The sequence below is a fragment of the Amblyomma americanum genome, chromosome 4 (genome assembly GCF_052857255.1).
Source record: "Amblyomma americanum isolate KBUSLIRL-KWMA chromosome 4, ASM5285725v1, whole genome shotgun sequence".
NCBI lineage: Eukaryota > Metazoa > Arthropoda > Arachnida > Ixodida > Ixodidae > Amblyomma > Amblyomma americanum.
The window spans coordinates 137,603,618-137,623,815 of record NC_135500.1 but is presented as its reverse complement, the minus strand read 5'-3'; the positions used below and the strand labels follow the sequence as shown (position 1 = coordinate 137,623,815).

The following is a 20,198-nucleotide window of genomic DNA, read 5'->3' as shown; positions in this document are numbered from 1 at the left end:
CCTATTTTGCCAGATCGGGCGCCCGTCTCATTTTAAGCAAAGGCATTTTCTGGAAATTAAGTGGGAGCTGCCGTTGGTGCCAGCGAGCAAAGGGCCGAACCGTACCGGCGTCCGACACGTCAGGACGGTTCGTGACAGGCTGCCGCTCATCACTTCGGCAGTCGTGATCCCAAAAGTGCCGGCCAGTCATGTCCCACCGTAACGCTGCGAATCTAACAATATATGCACAGCTGGTGCGAAAAGTGGGAAATTTCGTTCAATATCCAAAAATGCTCTGTTCTTCGCGTATCAAACAGGAAACAACCATTGCAGCGTGCATATAATACTGGTAGGGATGTAATTAGAGGTACCAGCTGTGAAATACTTATAGGAATAACAGTAACATCACCTTAATCTGGAACCAACGTACTGATAACGTATGCTGCACCGCACGTAAGGCCATATGGAGCATTCGAAGTAAATTTTCGATAGCCCCGACACACGTGAAATTTACTGCATATAAAGCACTGGTTAGGCCTACTTTGGAGCATGCATCATGCTTATGGGACCATTAAAGCAAAACAAACATATAGGAACTGTAAAAAGTGCAAAGAATGTCCGTTCGTTTCATTTACAACCGCTGCAAAAGAGCAGACAGCCTAACAGGCATGATTAATGTACTGGACCTTGGGACCCTTTGATCAAGACACACAGAACACGGGCATAAGTTCTGTAAGTTATTCAATAATAAAATGCAGGTAGACAAGGCTCGCTACCTCACCCCTGTATCACGAGCGAACACTCGTTTTAACCACGGAAACTTTTACGGAAGTACCGGCCTTGTACCGATTCATTTAAATATTTTCCCCCTAATATGTTTACCACTTGAATAGGCTGCCAGAGTGACGTTGACTGTAAGGGTGCATTGGATTATATTGCCTGTTTGAACAGTGCAAACACACGGTTTTTGTTCTTTGCCTTTTTGTATTTGTTTATTACCCACTTCTGCTTGGACTCTAGGAGGAGTCTGCGGTAATTGTAAAATGAATGAAAAAAGTTTCAAGCGTGTGGTCCATGATTTGCTGGGGGGCCCTAGATGTGTGTATAGGGCTTAAGAGTACGTGCCACTCCAGCCTCTAATTCGGCGCTAGCAAATCCCGAGACTGTGTGTCGGTAAGCTCGCCGCTGAAAGCACGGGTGGAATTGCAGTTCGCTAGTTGCAGTCCGTTCGACTACCGCAGATCCCTAGAATGATGCGCGGATCATGCGCTGTGGTAACGTGCGTGTTAACTCTGTGGCGGTTCCACGGCTGAACACCGATATATTTTCTTTCGCGCACCAAGTTGGAAGGGGCGTATAGGCGCCAAGAGGACGAGTGGGCCTTTTGGCACACGGATGGTAGCATTACGGAGGCGCCTGCCTCCTGGACAGCTTAAAACTAAGTTATCGCTGAAAAAACAAACAAGTAAACAAACAAACTGTTCCGTTGCGTTTTATGGCGCACAGGAGGCTATCATGCGACATAGGATCTTGGGGATTTCGGTCGCAACAATTTTCCATGCGCATCGCTTCGCGGGAGTGGTCAACTGATCGCGCGACTTGGTGCTCCGAGCAGGAGGAGTACCGGAAGGAGATGGGCGTGACCAAACTCGCCCACGAGGACAAAGTGGAGACCTTGATGTACCGCTGGCGTCACCCGTCCCTCTCCCTGCACGGTGAGCACTCGCCCTTTCTAGGTGTTCAGCGCCCGGCGGCAATTAAAGACGATCTGGTTGTTAAGGCGATAGCCTTTAATGGCTCATGCTCGCGGTGACCGTCCGTCCGTTACATCGCCGCCTAGGTCACGCGAGTTTGTGATGTCACACGATCACGTGACCTTTAGATCACCTTAAGAGGTGACCTTAAGATAACCGAAAGATCTATAATTTGGGTAAAAATTGCTCAAAAACGAGGAAACGTGGATGATGACGTCATATCAGACGAAAGGACGTCGAAGCAGTGTGATCCGCCGCCAAGCAGCAACTGCCGTTGCGCTGCGCATGCGGAGCGTGACGTCACCGCTTCCTCTCACCACGCTCATGCCAGCTGCTCTTCTCCTCTATCGTGAAATGAATGCAAGCGCGCCAAATTCAAATCAGTGCAATGAGTCGCAAACGGCTTTCGCCTTCCCACAGTTAAGAGATATCTAAGTGCCTCCAACGAATTTTTACTATTATTATTGCTTAGTTCCATCACAGGAGGACGAACACAAGAAAATGGAAAAAGGAAAAGGAGTCTGGCAAGTGCCACCAGACGTGCCACAATGCCTGCATGCATGCTTCATATAGAATGTATATAGATATAGAGAAGAAAGAGAGAAATATAAGACATTACTTGGTGACACTAAATCTCACCGAGCCCTTTGTCGAAACCATGCAAGTGCGATCTCCCGGATACGCACTTTCAGCGTCAGATGAAACGCAAAAATGGCAAAACTCTAAGATATTACACAATAGGGCGGCAGAACACTACAGCGGTTGATTTTCGCATCGAAGGCGTAAAGATCGCTCTTTGGAAGCGTTAATAGAACGCGCCTGTATTTCCTCTCCAGCCACTAATATTTTTGATTGTCTGTGATCGCGTTTCAGTTTGTTTGCATTTCATAAGACGCTGACGGTATCTGCATTTCATAATTACCAGTACGGAAGCGGGCGTGACGTGTGTGATGACTGCACATTACAGCTGCTTCAACGTGACGCGTGTCTCGTGCAGGCGGTGCGTGTAATTCCCCGGCGAATGTATTAATGGCGGAAAACTCGATTTGGTTTACATTTTTCGTGAAGATTAGCAGCAGTTGATTACGCACTCTGTCGAGGTGTAACGGCTTATTGTATTGTACATCCCGTTCAGGACCACCACGTGACGCGGAGCTGCAGTGAATAACCCAGAACGGGCTTTTAAATGTGCTGTATGCGTACCTGTCCTAACAAAGAAAGAAGAATAATATGTCTTGCAGCGCTAATATGCGTTAATATGCAAAATAAATGCGTATAGGCGAGGATAGGGCGCAATTATTGTCAACTTTATGGATGCTGCGTAAAAAGAAGTCCGACATGCAACACTGAGTAGTTTAGTGTGATCCACTAGGAACTCCGCTAGCACTTGGCACACGGAAAGCATTCGGAGAAAACGATGTACATGCCGAAGGGCAAGTCGCGCTTCTATTTTTTTTTTACGTCATGGCGTTAAAGGCTCCGTTTGTCAGAAAACTCGGCGTCGGCGTTGTGGGCGAAAAATCACGAGAAGAACTCTGGCAGGTGGTGCCCAGAGAGCAAATCTAGGTGGCAGGTGGGACACTTAGGTCATGTGATTTTGCAGCGTCTTCACAACCTGCCCACCGAATAGTCAGAAAACTGCCAACCGTGGCAGCTGGCAGTTTAATTAATGATTGGTCGCTCGGGAAGAGCAACTTGGGCCTCCAAAGGCCCACCGCTGGGAGCACCTGCCATCGCAGGGCAGTGGCGCAGGAGGGGTATAAGCATTTCCAGGGATCTATGAATGTTAAGTAGAGAATTACCAACTCTGCATACATGGACATTAATCAACTACGCTATCGCATCATTCCTTTAAGGCGGAGCTTAAGTGTCTCCTCCATTTCTCTCTCTCTGACGCGCAGAGGGAGCGTCGTTGAGCAAAGGTGCAAATTTCGCGCATTTGAGCTTTCGTGAGTTTACGCCTGCTAGGAAGAGCGAAGATTCTCTCAAATTATTTGGCCCGGTGATGTCTGTCGCGAAAGTCTGAGAGTTGTGTGTTTGCAAAGAAGGGAGGACAAAGTATCCCATATAGCGTTATTGTGCACCGTGCACTTAAACTTACATGCGTATAGGAAAGAGCGGCGCCGGAAGTAGTTTTACGGCAGGAACAACGTTTGTGACTGCGCCGTATTGAATTTGAGCGTTGTATTTTTAAATCTCTTCAAGGCGTGACGGGTCCCATTTAACCCACTTTATGAGTTGCAATTGAAAGCTTTAAAGAAAAAGGAATGCGGTCACTGACCATGTCATGAAATCCAAAGACGTTTCGGAACCTCGTACGGGTTCCTTGATCACTGAGCGGGACAGGAAATTGTCGCGACTTATATACGTAACACGTGGCGCAAAGTGCGTGCGTAGATGGGTGGCATGGTTCCTTGCACCCGGTTCATGGTAGCTGGTGTCGATTGGATGATTAGAGATTCCATCAGCCGCCGAGATGACACGTTCCTTTCCTTCGCGATGACAGTGACGTGGTCCCAGTCGATCATATGAGTATGCTCTTGCACATGCTCGGCAATGGCGTTCGTCGTGTGATTATTATTTCTGACGTCACGTTTGTGGTCGTTAAGCCTTCTGAGGAACTTTCCTGTTTCGCCAACGTAAACCTGGGGGCAATCAGCACATGGGATCTGGTAGGTGACACCTGGAAATGCTGGAAATGCGAACCATTGATAATTGAAAGCTTTTAGACAAGCACAGTGTACGTTTAAATTCAGTTTAAAGTGTAATGCTGCCGTATAACTAAAAAGAAAAGCTGTTTCATTTCTATAGTATCTAGAGTTGTCACCTGATGGCAGCAAGATCACAAGCAGCATGATTAAACACTGTATACCGAGTTCAGCACGTGCGAGTTTTTCACCGGATGCCGTCAGCTCTGCTTTTTCTCGGACATGACTGATAGGTTTCTCTAATTCCCGCCTTTGAAACCAGTACTTCTAGGTTGTAGCAAAAAAAGAAAAAATAGCGTTTTACCGTGACATGCATCTTTACAGCTGCGGCTTTTAAAAAATTCAGAGGGCACTTCAGAATGCTTGTGTGCTGTGAATAATAATAATAATTGGTTTTTTGGGGAAAGGAAATGGCGCAGTATCTGTCTCATATATCTTTGGACACCTGAACCGCGCCGTAAGGGAAGGGATAAAGGAGGGAGTGAAAGAAGAAAGGAAGGAAGAGTTGCCGTAGTGGAGGGCTCCGGAATAATTTCGACCACCTGGGGATCTTTAACGTGCACTGACATCGCACAGCACACGGGCGCCTTAGCGTTTTTCCTCCATAAAAACGCAGCCGCCGCGGTCGGGTTCGAACCCGGGAACTCCGGATCAGTAGTCGAGCGCCCTAACCACTGAGCCACCGCGGCGGGGCTGTGCTGTGAAGGCGAAAGCATTTGTGTGTCATAGTCAGCGTTCGAGCTCTACACAGGTTGCACCTTGAGAAACGAAACAAAGACGCGCCTCCGAACGCTGACTCGGCAAACACTGAACACACAAAGGTCCGAGGAAAGATTTCGGACACTCGGTTCGAATACCTGTCGCCAGCTAGCCTCCAACCTGACTAAGAAACGTATGATATAAGCAACGAAAAATCGTAGGACACCACGTGCAATGGTGTATGCGGCGAAAGGTTACGTCATTGTTTTTATAATAATAAATAATAATAATTGGTTTTTGGTGAAAGGAAATGGCGCAGTATCTGTCTCATATATCGTTGGACACCTGAATCGCGCCGTAAGGAAAGGAATAAAGGAGGGAGTGAAAGAAGAAAGGAAGAAAGAGGTTGGTTTTTGAGGAAAGGAAATGCGCAGTAACTGTCTCACGCCTCGGTAGACACTTCAACCGCGCCTTGAGGCAAAGAGTCAGGAAAGCCATACAATTTAAGATGTACATATCATCGGTTCGAATCCCTGTCGCAAGCTATAGCTAGCTCCAACTTGACTATCACATGCAAGCTATATGAGCGAGAAATCGTATGACACCATGAACCCGGAAAGCTGTACGACATATAGTTGCTCGCAATTTTTGGGCCTATGTTGTCGGGAAAACTGGCGCCAAATTGAGGTCAGCCAGTGAGAGTATACGTAGACGAACGACATGTATAGGATTCTCTGAAGTGGCGGTGCTCAGCTTGCTCTGGGCGTCCTATGGCCGCTTTATGACATCACCCTATTTTTATTGCAATCGCTGGGATTTTCTGTACCATCCGCGAGTACACACACATACAAACGTACGCCGCCGGCTTTTCTTGTAATGTGACTAGTAATGCTTTCGCATTAAAATATAGCGCGAGCGTACAATTCCTCACGATAACTTCTTGGAAGTGTTAAGGATGCTGCGGCTGTGCCTTATATTTTCGACGGACGCGGTGACCACATTGTAGCACTACCTGCTTGAGTGTAGCAACCCACACACGCTCGCGCACGCACGCAAACTACATCACTGGTTATCATGCAATGCAGATCGTTCTCGCAAAGTCTGCACATTCGCAGATGCGGCAGCAATCCACATGTATATACGCGTGGGTTAGCAGAAACTTCTCGAAAGCAGTGTTTTAAGGCTCCAGCATTATGCTAAGCCCGCCTGTTTATAAACCATTTTTCTTTTACGTTGTATCGGAACCAAAACCGGTCGCAACCCCTGTGCAAGTCTACTAACCTGCCCTCCATATCTTTTGAAATTTATTCGCTTCCGGCTTTTCCTAGCGAAACGCTAGGGAAGCTAGGGAAATGCTTCCCTCTATTCAATCTTTGATACCTCTTTCATGGTTTGCCGTTTAGGGAGGCTTAGACCCCGCCTTCAGATTTTAGTGTGAAAGCACTACTACTTCACTAGCAAAGCTGAGTTATGTGTGAATCCTCAACTTTTGACCTTGTCCTTTGACCCTTGACCTTGAACTTTAACCTGGATCTTGCATGCGGTTGCCTTTGCGGCAGTGTTTCCTCAAGTGCTTTCGTTCTTCCTACTCGGTTTAACTACGTCGAAAGCGTGCCATTTTTTCTATTCCGAACTGCGGTGTAGTGTGACCTTTTAATGCGTCGAAAACGCAGGGATATCGGGCGCGTACTGCGAGCCCGGAAAGCCGGAAATGATACCGAATCACGTGATAGGCAAGTTCTCCATCCGCACCGTCCCCGACCAGCTTCCCGACAAGGTGCACGAGTGCATCATCAGGCACCTGGAGAGCCGCTTCGCGGAACGGAAAAGCCCCAACCGCCTCAAGTGAGCACGTGTTTCACATAACCTGCTTGGCGAGCATGGCTGTCTTGGAGATGGTATGTTTGAAACGCTGCCTTCGCTGGTCCTGATACTTCAACCTCTTGATATGATTGTTACTTATGAAACAGAGGACAAGCTATCTCGTAATAGTTATTTTGAAACGTGGCGAAGTTTTTTTTTTGTGCGCAAATTTTTTTAACATCGTCAGATCCACAGCTGATGAATAATGAACCCACTTTTTTGTGCGTGTGTGCTAAGTAACGAATGAAATTTCTAAATTCCGGGAATTCAGCCGGCTCTCAACTTTGCTATTTCTAGAAAAGCCGCGTGAACATCGTCACAGTGCACATGGCGCTAATAGAGAAAGCACATCTGAAGCGCCTTGTATAGAGTTTTCAAAAAAGTTGATTCTACGTTGTAGCAACCTCGAGTGTTCTTTACAAACGACCCGTTGAATGTCTCACTTATCATTTATTCTGTGAACATATAAATAGAGCTACCGTTCTCTGTAGCAGAGAAAGCTATAATCTGCCAGTCTGTCTGCTTCTCTTCCTTCGCTTAGATGGTGCATTACTGCTAATGATTATGGTCATAATTTATTCAGGAGGCCAACCTCCGCTTACGACGCCTGGAGCAGCCTAGACATTCAAAGTTATTTGTAATAGAGACCGGTGAGATCAAACAAGTTCAACCATCGCAGGGTGACAATGAGACACAGCGCCCAAACCTGGTTCACGGACCCCCGAGCACCGCACTTTAAAGCTGCAGCGGCTGCTGTCAAACACGGTGAGCTCCTTACGGCCCGCGTCCAAACTCGCCGCATCGTGTTCTTTCCGCTGGCTTGTAGAGCATCGCCCTGTCTATTGGCAGGGGCTTATTGGTTTACATTCTCTTTTGGTTAATAATAATTGGTTTTTGGGGAAAGTAAATGGCGCAGTATCTGTCTCATATATCGTTGGACACCTGAACCGCGCCGTACGGAAAGGGATAAAGGAGGGAGTGAAAGAAGAAAGGAAGAAGAGGTGCCGTAGTGGAGGGCTCCGGAATAATTTCGACCACCTGGGGATCTTTAACGTGCACTGACATCGCACAGCACACGGGCGCCTTAGCGTTTTTCCTCCATAAAAACGCAGCCGCCTGGGTTCCCCACCACACTCTTTGTCTATTCGCTAGTGTAACAATGGAAGCATCAGTGTAAGTATAGTCAAGAAATATACATTATATTCTGCGTTACTGCGGTGTGTAGGACACCAGCGACAGCTTTTAGATATGTACTCAGGCAATTGAGGTACATAAGAACCAATGCAACGAAAATTTCGGGTGTTGTTTAACATGAAACACTTGTGTGGAAAGGATTAGTTGGAACAAATGGGGCAAGTCAAGCGTTCGTATTTGAATTCATGTGCGAGATCTACATGTTCAGGTTTTGTTTCGTAAAAAAAAAAAAACACTTGCTATGCGAAGTAGAGGCGCACGGAGGCTGATTTAGCAGCTGTGATGACGTCAGAGATGACGCCAGTCCTCTGCTCATTCATAAGGCTACATCGTGAACAAAGTACTCTAAGAGTTTTCGTTCTAAAACGGTGAAGAAGATAATAATAATTGGCTTTTTGGGGAAAGGAAATGGCGCAGTATCTGTCTCATATATCGTTCGACACCTGAACCGCGCTGTAAGGGAAGGGATAAAGGAGGGAGTGAAAGAAGAAAGAGGTGCCGTAGTGGAGTGCTCCGGAATAATTTCGACCACCTGGGGATCTTTAACGTGCACTGACATCGCACAGCACACGGGCGCCTTAGCGTTTTTCCTCCATAAAAACGCAGCCGCCGCCGCGGTCGTGTTCGAACCCGGGAACTCCGGATCAGTAGCCGAGCGCTCTAACCACTGAGCCACCGCGGCGGGTGTGAAGAAGAGAGGCTGTTGTAGGATATATACTGCGAACACATATTTTGGGAGTGTATCGCATGTACCATAAGCTGCCCCAGAACTCTGTCTGCAGATCTTCAAGCACTGCGGTCATACGGAAGTTAATATTTGTGTTTGCTAATCAGCACCCCAATGCACAGTCTTGGTCAAAAGTCTTAAGGCCGAAGGCTTCTCACCGCAGCCGCATAACAGAGCCATTACAGCACTATTAAACGCCGAATAACCTTGATATGCTAGCAGGTGGTTTCTTCTTGCGGTAGAGAAGCTTCCTCCTTGACTTGTGTTTTGAATGATCCGCTACGCGCAGCATGCTAGGAACCTTCATTTCGCTGCAGCTGAACGCTGTGGCCTTAAGACTTTTGACCAAGATTGTAGTTTCTGACAACGAGCTTGATTCTGATCCTACAAAAGGCACCAAGAACGCGAGGCAAACTGCAGAAGGAGTCGTGCCTGGAACACGTTTGACAATCGGTGCAAGAAACATGATCTCCAGACATAAATTCTTGTCAACGGTAGGGGCCTGTAATCTGAGCCGTATACCTTTGAGCTAAGGTCTCAAGATACGTCTCTCGATCGGCACCAGTATCAACGCTTCTTTATTTCTTTCTTCGTTTTTTGACTCGAGAGTCCAGCGCCCGCTTTCCATGGCGCCACCTTTTCCGCGCAGTGCACGGCGTGGAGCCGGACCTGACCCGCGAAGGGGGCACCATAGGCACGGTGAGGGCGCTGCAGGACCACGTGTGCCGCAACACTCTGCTAATGCCCGTCAACTGCGCCGGAAGCTCACCGCATGCGCAGAACGAGAACACCACCCTGGAGAATTACATCAACGCGGTGCGTGAACCACATACTCTTTCACTGTTCATCCGCATCGATGCAGGCGCCCCTTCAACGCTTGCATCGACGGGTTCGTTCGGAGCGGTAGCTCTAGTCAACGCAAAAGTCGCTCGCTATTCCGTGCCTCGATTTGACCTTGGTTTAACCTTGAGAAGCAAAGCATACCAACAGGTCGATCTTGGACGATCTGGAGCAAAATTGGTGTCCAACCGTAATTGACCGTGCCCGACACTGTGGAGACCTCCAAATTTGGCCCGGATAATTTCCAAAAATTTGGTCCGGGTCACCCCGAAATTTAACCCTGGCCGATTTGGACCAAAAGCAGTGTCCAATGGCGGCCTCAATGTTTGACCCGGGTTATATAGCCAAAATGCTACCGCTCGAACATTTAGGTATAACCGTGGTTAAATACTGCCTCACGTTTTGCCCGCATAATTATGTAGGTTGGGTTTTGATCGTAAAATTCAAATCTAGCCTCGGCCTTTTTTTTTATTGCGTCGCATTCACTAAAACGGCAAGATTTAAGTGCAACCGTAGTAAAAGTCATTAGGCCATAGAAAAATAAAAAAAATGGGCGAGGTCAGGTGCACTTCTCTCTCTCCCCCCCCCCCCCCCCCCCATCTTGAGATCTGCGACTTCGGGTGTGTCTGAAAGCTACACAGCTTAAAAGAATATTATGATTCCTGAAGACTTGTAACCAAGCCTGTCCATTGTAGCAGCTGCAGTCCTCTATAGAGAGAGTGTGCCGTCTGCGGTCATGAAATTCGTGGGAAACCTGGAAGTGCGTTCAAAAGGCGGCGGGTGCGCGATGTCAGTGCACATTAAAAATCCCCAGGTGGTCGAAATTACTCCGGGGCCCTCCACTACGGCACCTCTTCTTTCACTCCCTCCTTTATCCCTTCCCTTACGGCGCGGTTCAGGTGTCCGCCGATATACGAGACAGATACTGTGCCATTTCCTTTCCCCAAAAAACAATTATTAAAGGACGGCGGGTGGACGTATGTCGAAGCAATCACACACATATCGCCCTTAATTAATCACTGCAGCACATTTCGCTATCTTGTTCAGCAGAACATATACTGAAACTCGTTATCCTTGTGAAGACAAATAATTTCCTAGGAAACTGCTTGAATGGGAAACGTTTATAAAATTCCACGTTTTAAAGGAGCCCTGAGGGTCTTCCCTGCCCACCATTTCCCGAGACTTCGCGATTGATCACATTCGACCGACTGAATGAGCCGCCGCCAATAGCTCAGCCAAGTTATGCAATGATATACGCGGTGCACGGTTATGTTGTTATCCTATCAAAAGATGGCACATACCCACACTGGGGGATCAGCCAAGAATCGGGTGGCTATTCACCGGTACTCAGGTATATAGGGTGTATAGTGATGTAAGTAACGTCTCCTTCCTTTCTAACGGCTTCGATGGTGCGTCACGGTGACGTGTTACTACAGCCGCCGTTGGGGTGTTGCAGATAATTTACTAGGAAAGTTCTTGAATGGGAAACGTTAATAAAATTCTATTTTGTTAGTTTTAAAGGAGCCCTGAAGGTCTTCCCTGTTTACTATTTCATGAGACCCCGATATTGATCACATTCAACCGGTTGGCTGAGCCGCCGCCAATACCTCAGCGAAGTTGTGCAATTATATACGCGGTGGTTAGGGCCTATAGTGCTAAAGTAACGTCTGCTTCCTTTCTAACGGCTTCGATGGTGTGTCAAGGGGACGTAATACTGCAGCCGACGCTGAGGCGGTTAAACGCCCGCAAACCACGCAGCTGCCATAGCCGCACCGTGTAAAATAGTGCGATCCAGGCTGCCGCATGCAACGGATGGCGCTGTCAAAAACACCATTGGAGCCATATGGAATTAGAGATATATTACATAGAACACGTTAAGAAACCAATTATGTTTTAGAGAGTTTCTGTCGTGTTTCGTTGGGGAGCAGCAGGTGAAGGAAGACTGCGTAGATAACCGAACATGGAAATTGTATCCTTACACAATAGTTAAAAGCGAGCTTCATATCGCTCGGGTGGACGGCGTTGTCTGGACAGGTAGCGTCTTCCAGGGGCAGACGTCTCAGAGGGAGTAGCGGGCGCCGGAAGGACCGCGGGAGACTGCAAGGGCCCCGGCTCTTCTGATGCTGGCTGGTCACTCGTCTGATTTTGAGAGGTGACCAGGAACCCCTCCGAGAAGTCTGGGTCGGATGACCTTGGGGTCAGCATAGGACTTGCGTTTACCCAGCAGCTGGTCGAGGTGCCTACGCAAGATGAACTTGCCTCGGGGTGTGGCCATTGTGACTTTGTAGGAGACAGGTCCAGTCTTCTTCAGAACGGTTCCTCGAGCCCACTTCGGCGATACTCTTTAATTGTGAACTAAAACACTTTAATTAACATAAAAACAGTCTTTCTTGCTTTTCCGCTGCTGCATTTGGGTGAACTGATTGTGCATCCCCTTGACCTCCACTGTAAGCTTGATTGCATCCAGCCTGGTGCGCAATCTTCTACCCATTAACAGCTTAGCTGGAGCATCTCCCGTCGTAGAATGAGACGTATTTCGGTACGCCAATAAAAAGTTGTGAAGTGTTTCTTCGATAGACTCAGCGGGACGTGACTTGCGCAGAGCTGACTTCAACGTTTGCACAAAACGTTCCGCCAAACCATATGAGCTTGGGTAGTAAGGGGCGCTCGCCACATGTCTGGCCCCGACGTCCCGCATGAATGCCCTGAACTCTTCGGACACCAGTTGTAGTCCATTGACGGATGCCACCGTCCCTGGTATTCCGAACCTGCAGAAAAGTTCACGTAAGGAAGCCACAGTACGTCCGGACGTTGTGCTTCGCATAACGAACACTTCCGGCCACTTCGAGTGGGCATCAACCACCACTAAAAACATTGTTCCTCGGAAAGGCTCCGCGAAGTCCAAGTTAATTCGCCTCCACGGTGCGGTCGGCCATGCCCACGGATGCAGGGGTGCCTTACATAGATCATTCCGTTGTTCCTGGCACGCTTGGCAACTTCTTAACTTTGCTTCCAAGCCTGCGTGAATTGACGGCCACCAAACGTAGCTGCGAGCCAGTTCTTTGCTCCGCACTATGCCGGGATGACATAGGTGCAGTTCGTGAAGCACGGACTCTCGAAGGGGGGACGGAATAACAACCCTCAAGCCATACATGAGGCACCCCTGATGCACGCTGATCTGCGAACGTCTGTCGAAAAATGGCTTTAGTCTCTCATCTTGCAAGTGCAATGGCCAGCTTATGCTTGTAAGCTGAAGCACTTTACTAAGCACCGGATCACGTGTTGTGAGGCGCGCAATCTCTTTGGCGGACACGGGTATCGACTCCAAGCGCAACGCAGAAAATGCTTTCTCGCCTTCAGCTGTGCTGTCTTCAGCGCCCTGGAGAGGGAACCTTGAACAAAAATCTTTTGCGTTGTCACTGGAGTTTTTGTACACGAGCGAGTACTTGTAAGCGGACGACGTGACAGCCACCGCTGTAAGCGCGCTGCCGCAATCGGTGGAATGCCCGTTTTTTGCCCCAGGATATTTGGTAATGACTTGTGATCCGCAAACAACGTGAAACATCTTCCATAGCTGCAGAAATGAAACTATTTTAATGACAAAATAATGGCAAGCGCTTCTTTTTTTTTGCTGACTATACTTTTTCTCGGCGTTAGTTAATGTGCGCGACGCATAAACAATAGGGCGAGAACTTCCATCTTCGAGCACATGAGAAAGTACTGCGCCCACGCCGTACTGGGAGGCGTCACATGCCACTTTTACCGGGTCTTAGGTTTACCGGGGTCGCAGTGCGCCAGGATTGAGGATGACGCCAACGCATTCTTAATTTGCTCGAACGCCACTTGGCATGATTCATCCCAGCGCCATGGCTGGTCGCGGCGCAGCAGCTTGTAAAGCGGACTCGCCAGAGTAGACAATCGAGGAACAAGCAAAATTCTAGAGGCCAGTGTACTGTGCGATGCCAGTGCATGTTAAAGAGCCCCAGGTGGTCGAGATTTCCGGAGCCCTTCACTACGGCGTCCCTCCTAGCCTGAGTCGCTTTGGGACGTTAAACCCCCCTAAACCCTAAACCAAACTTCCCGTAGTAATTCACGATGCCCAGAAACGACTGCAGCTGCTGCTTGCCTGTGGGTGCGGAAGCTTTCATCAGTGCTTCCATCTTCTCTGGCGTTGTGCTGACACCTGCTGCACCGATAACAGGACACAGATACCGGAATTCTTTTTGGAACCCCGAACTCAGTCAACCGCTTTAGGAGCGCTTCGAGGTTTGCAAAATGCTCGTCCGATGTCCTGCCAGTGGTGAGAACGTCACCGAAATAGCAGCTGACGCCTTTCAGATCTTTCAACATTGTATCCATTATTCTTTGGAAAATGGAAGGTGCCGAAGAAACACCGAACGGCAGTCTATTTATGGAAAAAAGTCATTCGTGAGTATTTAGTGTCAAGTATTGTCTTGACACTTCCGACATTACCACCTGCTGGTAGGCTCGATCGAGGTCGATCTGAGAAAATTCTTGGCCCCCTGCGAGCACCGCGAGCAACTCGTAAACTCTCGGAAGAGGGTACCGGTCAGTTTCCAGACAAGGATTCAGGGTGGCCTTGTCATCCCCGTATAGCCTTATGCCACCGTCCTTCTTTACTGCATGGTACAATCAGTGTGGCGTAGTCACTTGTCGCGACTGGCGAAATGACTCCCATGCCTTCCAACTTCTTAAGCTCCGCCTCTACTGCTGGTTGCAATGCAAAGGGCACACTACTTGCCTTCAAAAATTTCGGCACGCTACGTTCTTTCAGTGACAACTCCGCTCTTTCTTCTGTAATTGTCCGCAATTCCTCCCTAAACAAACACTGGTACTTGTTTAGAAGGGCGCGCAGTCTGACGCTTTGAGTAGAACATGCAGAAACATCTGACCTGGAAATCGCGTTGAGCTAGAAGATACGGTTCCAGTCGAGTCGGATGGCTTGCAACCACTGTCGACCAAGCAGAGGGAGTGCCTTTTCTCTCGTGACGTAAAGAGGCAGCTGGGCGCTCTGCTGTTCGTACTGCACGGTGACGTGAGCAACCCCGACAGGCTGGACGATGGCTCCCTCGAACGTCCGCACCTTGAGCGTCGTTGACATGACCTTCGTCGAATGAAACATCTGACGAAACTGATGCAAAGACATGACGGACAGAGTAGCTTCGTATCCAGCTCCATTTCCAAGGGTACGCCTCGTACTTGCGTCGAAATCTTAATCGGATCCAGACGAGGCGAAACAATTTCCTTCATGCTGAGAGAAGCTTGAACGGGAACCAACATTTTCACCGAGTTCCGCCGCGCTCCCTTCGTCTTTCGCTGCTTGTCAGCTTGACACACTCCCTGAATGTGTCCATTCTTATCGCATTTGAAGCAAGTGGCCGCAATGTGCGGACACACGGCTTAGATGCTTCGCCGACCCGCAGCGATAGCAATTTCGCTGCGTCATATCAGCTTCCCCAACTGCTCCGACTTTGTGAACGTCCGGTGCGCTCGTTTCCGAGGCGTGCGCTTCTGCCACGCACTTTTTCGCCGCTTCCATGGCTAGCGCTCGTTCCACGGCTTTCTGGAAGGCTAGCTTGTTATCCTCCGTGAATAACACTCGCTGTATATCTTCTCGGTGCAGACGCAGACAAAACGGTCCCGCAGCGACTGGTCAAGGGTGGATTCAAATTCGCATGTCTGCGCCAATTTCCGCAACCGCGCAACATATTCCGAAATCGATTTGGTCTCGAGTTGCGCTCTAATGTGAAATTTTGCGCGTTCACTCATTACGACATCTTCGGGGACAAGTGGTCACCAAGAAGTTTCTTTAAAACTTCGTTTAGCAGCCGGCAATTCTGGAGCGATCAACGACTTGAGGAGACTTATACGTCTTAGGGCCTATGAGGCTCAAAAAAGCGTGTACCTTGTCGTCCTCAGGGATACGGTTGACCAGAAGAAACGGCGTCAGGCGTTCCTCGTACGACGGCTAGTCGCTCGTAGAGCCTTCAGAGGGCTCGATGTGTCCCTAACGACTTGCGTCACCGCACCCGCCACTGCCGCATGTTTCTCTGTGGCTGCCGTGTGCCTGCCGTTCCGATGTCGGCTTGCCGTAAAACTGGTCAGAATTCCATCCTCGTCGCCAAATGTCGTGTTTCGTTCGGGAGCAGCAGGCGAAGGAAGAATGCGTAGATAACCGAACGTGGTTTATTCCGTGACTGCTCCTAGTGGAATGCGGCACGGTGGCCGAACGACGGGGTTTATAGAGCCAACGGCCGCGATAGTCGCGCCGCCGCTATCGCTTCAGCGGCGGTGATAACACAGCAGTTTGGATGTTTTTTGTTTTTATACTGTGTGCGGTGATGCAGCCAGAGCCACAGGTCCAAGAAGAACGGAGCAGACTAGTGAAGTATGAAAAGAAAATCAGCCAAAAGCTGAATATTCTACATTTAACTTATCCGCTGCTGTAGGAGCGTTTATGAAAGATTATCATGGGACAATGTCGCCCGTAACGTGGCGTCGTTCTCCGAGGCACTTTTCATGATGGAAAAATGCCCTCACGGTTTCAGGGGCCCTTCCATATATTGACCGCTGTCAACCCTGGCCATCGCCAGTCTTGCCATCGCAAAATGGCTATGCACTTCCGAAGACAGAAGTTTTCTGGTCATATACGCACTGGTGAACTGTATCACACGTGCAATAACTGGCTGGACCACCTTTAAGCGTCAGCTTTGCACGCATTAATCATATGTGGCGGCGTGTTTTCGTGGCACTGGAATTTGCAATATAACTTCATGTAGAACAAAATTTATCTAGCCGGCACTGTTCGAGGCATCCGCAGCTATTACATGCGTACGCTTCATTCCGGAAGCGCAAGTCAGATGTTTGCTGACGGCACATTAGTATTATTTCTGACTGTGTTTGTCACATCCTGTTCAATCCAATGAGTGGCAAGGACGTTGGGATGAAAAGAAACTGTTTGTTTAGTTTCTACGAGCATTCCAGCGTACCGCGCAAACTTTCCGCCGCCGTGCTGCTGTAGTGGTGGTGAGCGATCAAGGAAGATGCACCTGTGAACTGCTGAGACTTCTGTTTTTGACGAGCAGCCTGGCGACGGTAACGCCCTTACCTCTGCAGTAACCAACCGCTGTTAACGCGCACCGTGTACAACCAGTTTTCACTTTGTCATGCGGGGCTCAAAGTACACTCACTGCAGGCTAGAGCATCGCATTTTAAAGAAGTAGTCTTCACGGCTAGAGTGCGTATAAAAGGAAGATTAAGTGCATTAAATACGTAGGCTTGCGTGTGACGTCACAGCTCGACCGGTGACGGAGACATCAGCACACGTGACCTGGGCTGCGTGGCTAACAAGGCGGCCCAGTTGGTACATTACCGGCAGCTAACAGCGTTATTACTACGGGGCACAAGTGCTACCAGCCTAGTGTTCGTATGTACCGGTGTACACCGCTGTTAACTGCCAGCAATGTACCAACTGGCCCGCACGTGCGCATTCTGCTAAACGTATAAGGTGATCTTGGCACGCCTGACTTGTGTTGACATCGAGCTGTCTCTGAGGCCGCAGCTTTGAATCTATGGAGAACCAAAGGAATTGTTTTTCCTTACCTTCAGAGTTTTGGAACGCCGGTAATGCTGTAGCATACGCTCGAGCCAGTTTCATTCACTCCGGCTGTTAACCTCATGTTTCCCGAAAAGATTTATTGTTAGATATGGGTGAGTTAATTGCGAAAGTGTCCTCGATTGCTTGCGCGGCGCACGGTTTAGTAAAGTGGTTTGTTGAACCGCTCTTATGGTGACTTCCAATCGCAGAGTTGGAGCACTTCGGGAACAACGTTTCCTGCTCTTTTCGGAGCAACTGTATTCCAAACGCAGATCTGAGCCACGGATCGCGTCTTTCAATCGCAGACAGGGAGCGGTTGCCGAGCCGAGATTGCTCCGTGGAGCAGTCGGGACTGCTTCGCCGAAATCGGCGGATCCGAGCGGAAGTTTGCGTGACGTTCTTTTTCAGCGGCGATAGCGGCGCCCTACATGCTCTGGCCTGCATGCTCTGGCCAGAGCAAGTGTACTCCAATCGAAATTTCAGGTCGCGCGCTCTGCGCCGGATTCAGGCGCTCTGTCACAGAGCGTGCAGACCACTCCGGGCCTGCGATTGGAATTCACCATTAGTTACCTTAAGGCTCATTTCGAGGATGCTTGCCCGTGCCATTGAGCAAAGCCACTAAAATGGTAATTTTATTCGGGTGTTCATTCATTTACTCCCGTAGCCTTAGCCACTGTATAGATGGAGTGATTGCAACGCATGAAAAGAAGAAAAAAAAGATCCTGTGAGACATGATGAAAAGATCAGGTGTCTGCTGATTATGGTGTGTTAGTTGAAGAACTTCGAAAAAGTTTATTACCATCATTACACACAAATTGTTTGCTTCCTTTTTCGTCTTTTCTTTTCAGGCAAAGCAGTTCGCTGCCTACTGGCACGAGGTGGCAAAGCTTCCGTGACTTCGCCAAGCAGCCTGGCCTGGCGTTCACCCGCCTCCTTTTTACAAACTGATTCTGAATGCAGTATGTTCTTGGGCCACGCCCAGCGGAACCTTGGTGTGTCACGGTAACGGTGATTATTAAATGTAGGCATGAGGTATTCAACAAGGTAATTCATTTATATAGCATAAACATCTGGTAAATTGCGCAAGAACGAAATTTCACCGCTAGAATTTTACTGACCGACACATTTGTCATTTGTTGCGTATTAGCCCAGAATGGACCGCTGTGGGGTGAACAGACTGCAGGAATCGTGCAGTCTGAGCCACTGATTTGATATAGTACTTAAATAAAAGTTAACGGTTTTCACTGGAAAATACTTTCTATTGAACCGGATTGGTGCGGATTCATTGTTAATAATAATAATAATTGGTTTTTGGGGAAAGGAAATGGCGCAGTATCTGTCTCATACATCGTTGGACACCTGAACCGCGCCGTAAGGGAAGGGATAAAGGAGGGAGTGAAAGATGAAAGGAAGGAGGAGGTGCCGTAGTGGAGGGCTCCGGAATAATTTCGACCACCTGGGGATCTTTAACGTGCACTGACATCGCACAGCACACGGGCGCCTTAGCGTTTTTCCTCCATAAAAACGCAGCCGCCGCGGTCGGGTTCGAACCCGGGAACTCCGGATCAGTAGTCGAGCGCCCTAACCACTGAGCCACCGCGGCGGGTGGATTCATTGTTTCAACATGCAGAATACAGACACAAGGACATGAATGCGGCATCGCGACTCGTTTCTCTCTCGCACATGCTCGTCTTTTTTGTCGCATAATAGCAATAAACTCCGGTCCCACATATCGAGTTGTATCGACGTAGTAACAGCCAGGGGGGGGGGGGGGGGGGGGGAAGGGGGGTATTCGCATGTAGGAGCGACATGTAGGCTCTGAGAGACTCCGCTGCTCCGAAACAATTTAGATAATCTGCGGTTCTTCACCGTGTACTGGCATCGCACAGTAGTTGTCAAAAACGTTTGTTGATCCAGTTAAGTCTGGTATTGGCGGGGTGGGCCCTCAGCGCAGGAGCCCATTGGCTTTTGCTGCTGCTCTTGTCCGATTCACCAGACAAAAATCTCGTTTTCCGTGTCCGAGCTGGAGAGCGCACACTCCCAATTCTTAGTTGTTGCGTCACTGATATTCGCAATACCTATAGACTTTTACGACATGCACATATCATGCCATATAAATTAGCCATTTCTCCACAGAAGGCGCAATGCGGATCGCATGAGTTTGTGAGCATATAGTTTAATTTGACTGGGTATTGCACAGCACACAGGCGTCTTTTGTATCCCCCCACCGAAATGCGGTCGCCGAGGTTGGCAATCGATACCGCGTCCTTGGGATCAGCAGCTGAATGACACAGTCACGAAGCCGCCACGGCGGGTCATAGGAATGACGCTAAGAGCGTTCAGCCAAAAGGAAACATGCTCCGAAAATTAGCGGAAACGGCCCGTAAACGGCTTTCGCTGTAATAAGGAATGGCTCCAGTCACTGTCTTGACTAAGTCAGCACATCGCTTCGTTCCACAACACTGCCAAAGGTAGGGGAGCACAGCTTGCGCAGAAAAGCAGTACCCATTGATGCACCAAAGCGCATCATTGGACCTTAAAATGGAGGGATACCCGGACCATACCTTGCTAAGGAAGAGAAGGAAAGGAGCAGATATTTATGAGATTAACAGCCAGTACGCTATAGCAGGACACAACTAAAGAACGAAGTGGTAAACATCGCTCAATGGAGGCCCTCCAGCCAACGGCGTCGGCCATTTGAAATGGCATCGTGGTTTATCCCCTAGCGTGAAATCGCAGGTAACGGACAGGAGCCTCCGTCAGGTAGGAATAACTGCGACGTCACGACAATCAGTCGACGCCACTGGCTTGCTTGG

At 48.9% G+C, this 20,198-nt stretch overlaps 1 protein-coding gene across 1 annotated transcript in view; it reads left to right on the top strand.

Moving 5' to 3' along the window:
* LOC144130382 (cytosolic non-specific dipeptidase-like) overlaps positions 1-18,544 on the top strand; it is a 38,941-nt gene extending 20,397 nt beyond the window's left edge. Inside the window, exons 9-13 of the mRNA XM_077664305.1 lie at positions 1,595-1,694; positions 6,814-6,985; positions 7,683-7,768; positions 9,574-9,740; positions 18,231-18,544. Of these exons, the coding sequence (XP_077520431.1) occupies positions 1,595-1,694; positions 6,814-6,985; positions 7,683-7,768; positions 9,574-9,740; positions 18,231-18,278 (573 nt within the window). The 3' untranslated portion in view covers positions 18,279-18,544. The remainder of the gene's footprint in view (positions 1-1,594; positions 1,695-6,813; positions 6,986-7,682; positions 7,769-9,573; positions 9,741-18,230) is intronic.
* Positions 18,545-20,198: the final 1,654 nt, after the last annotated feature.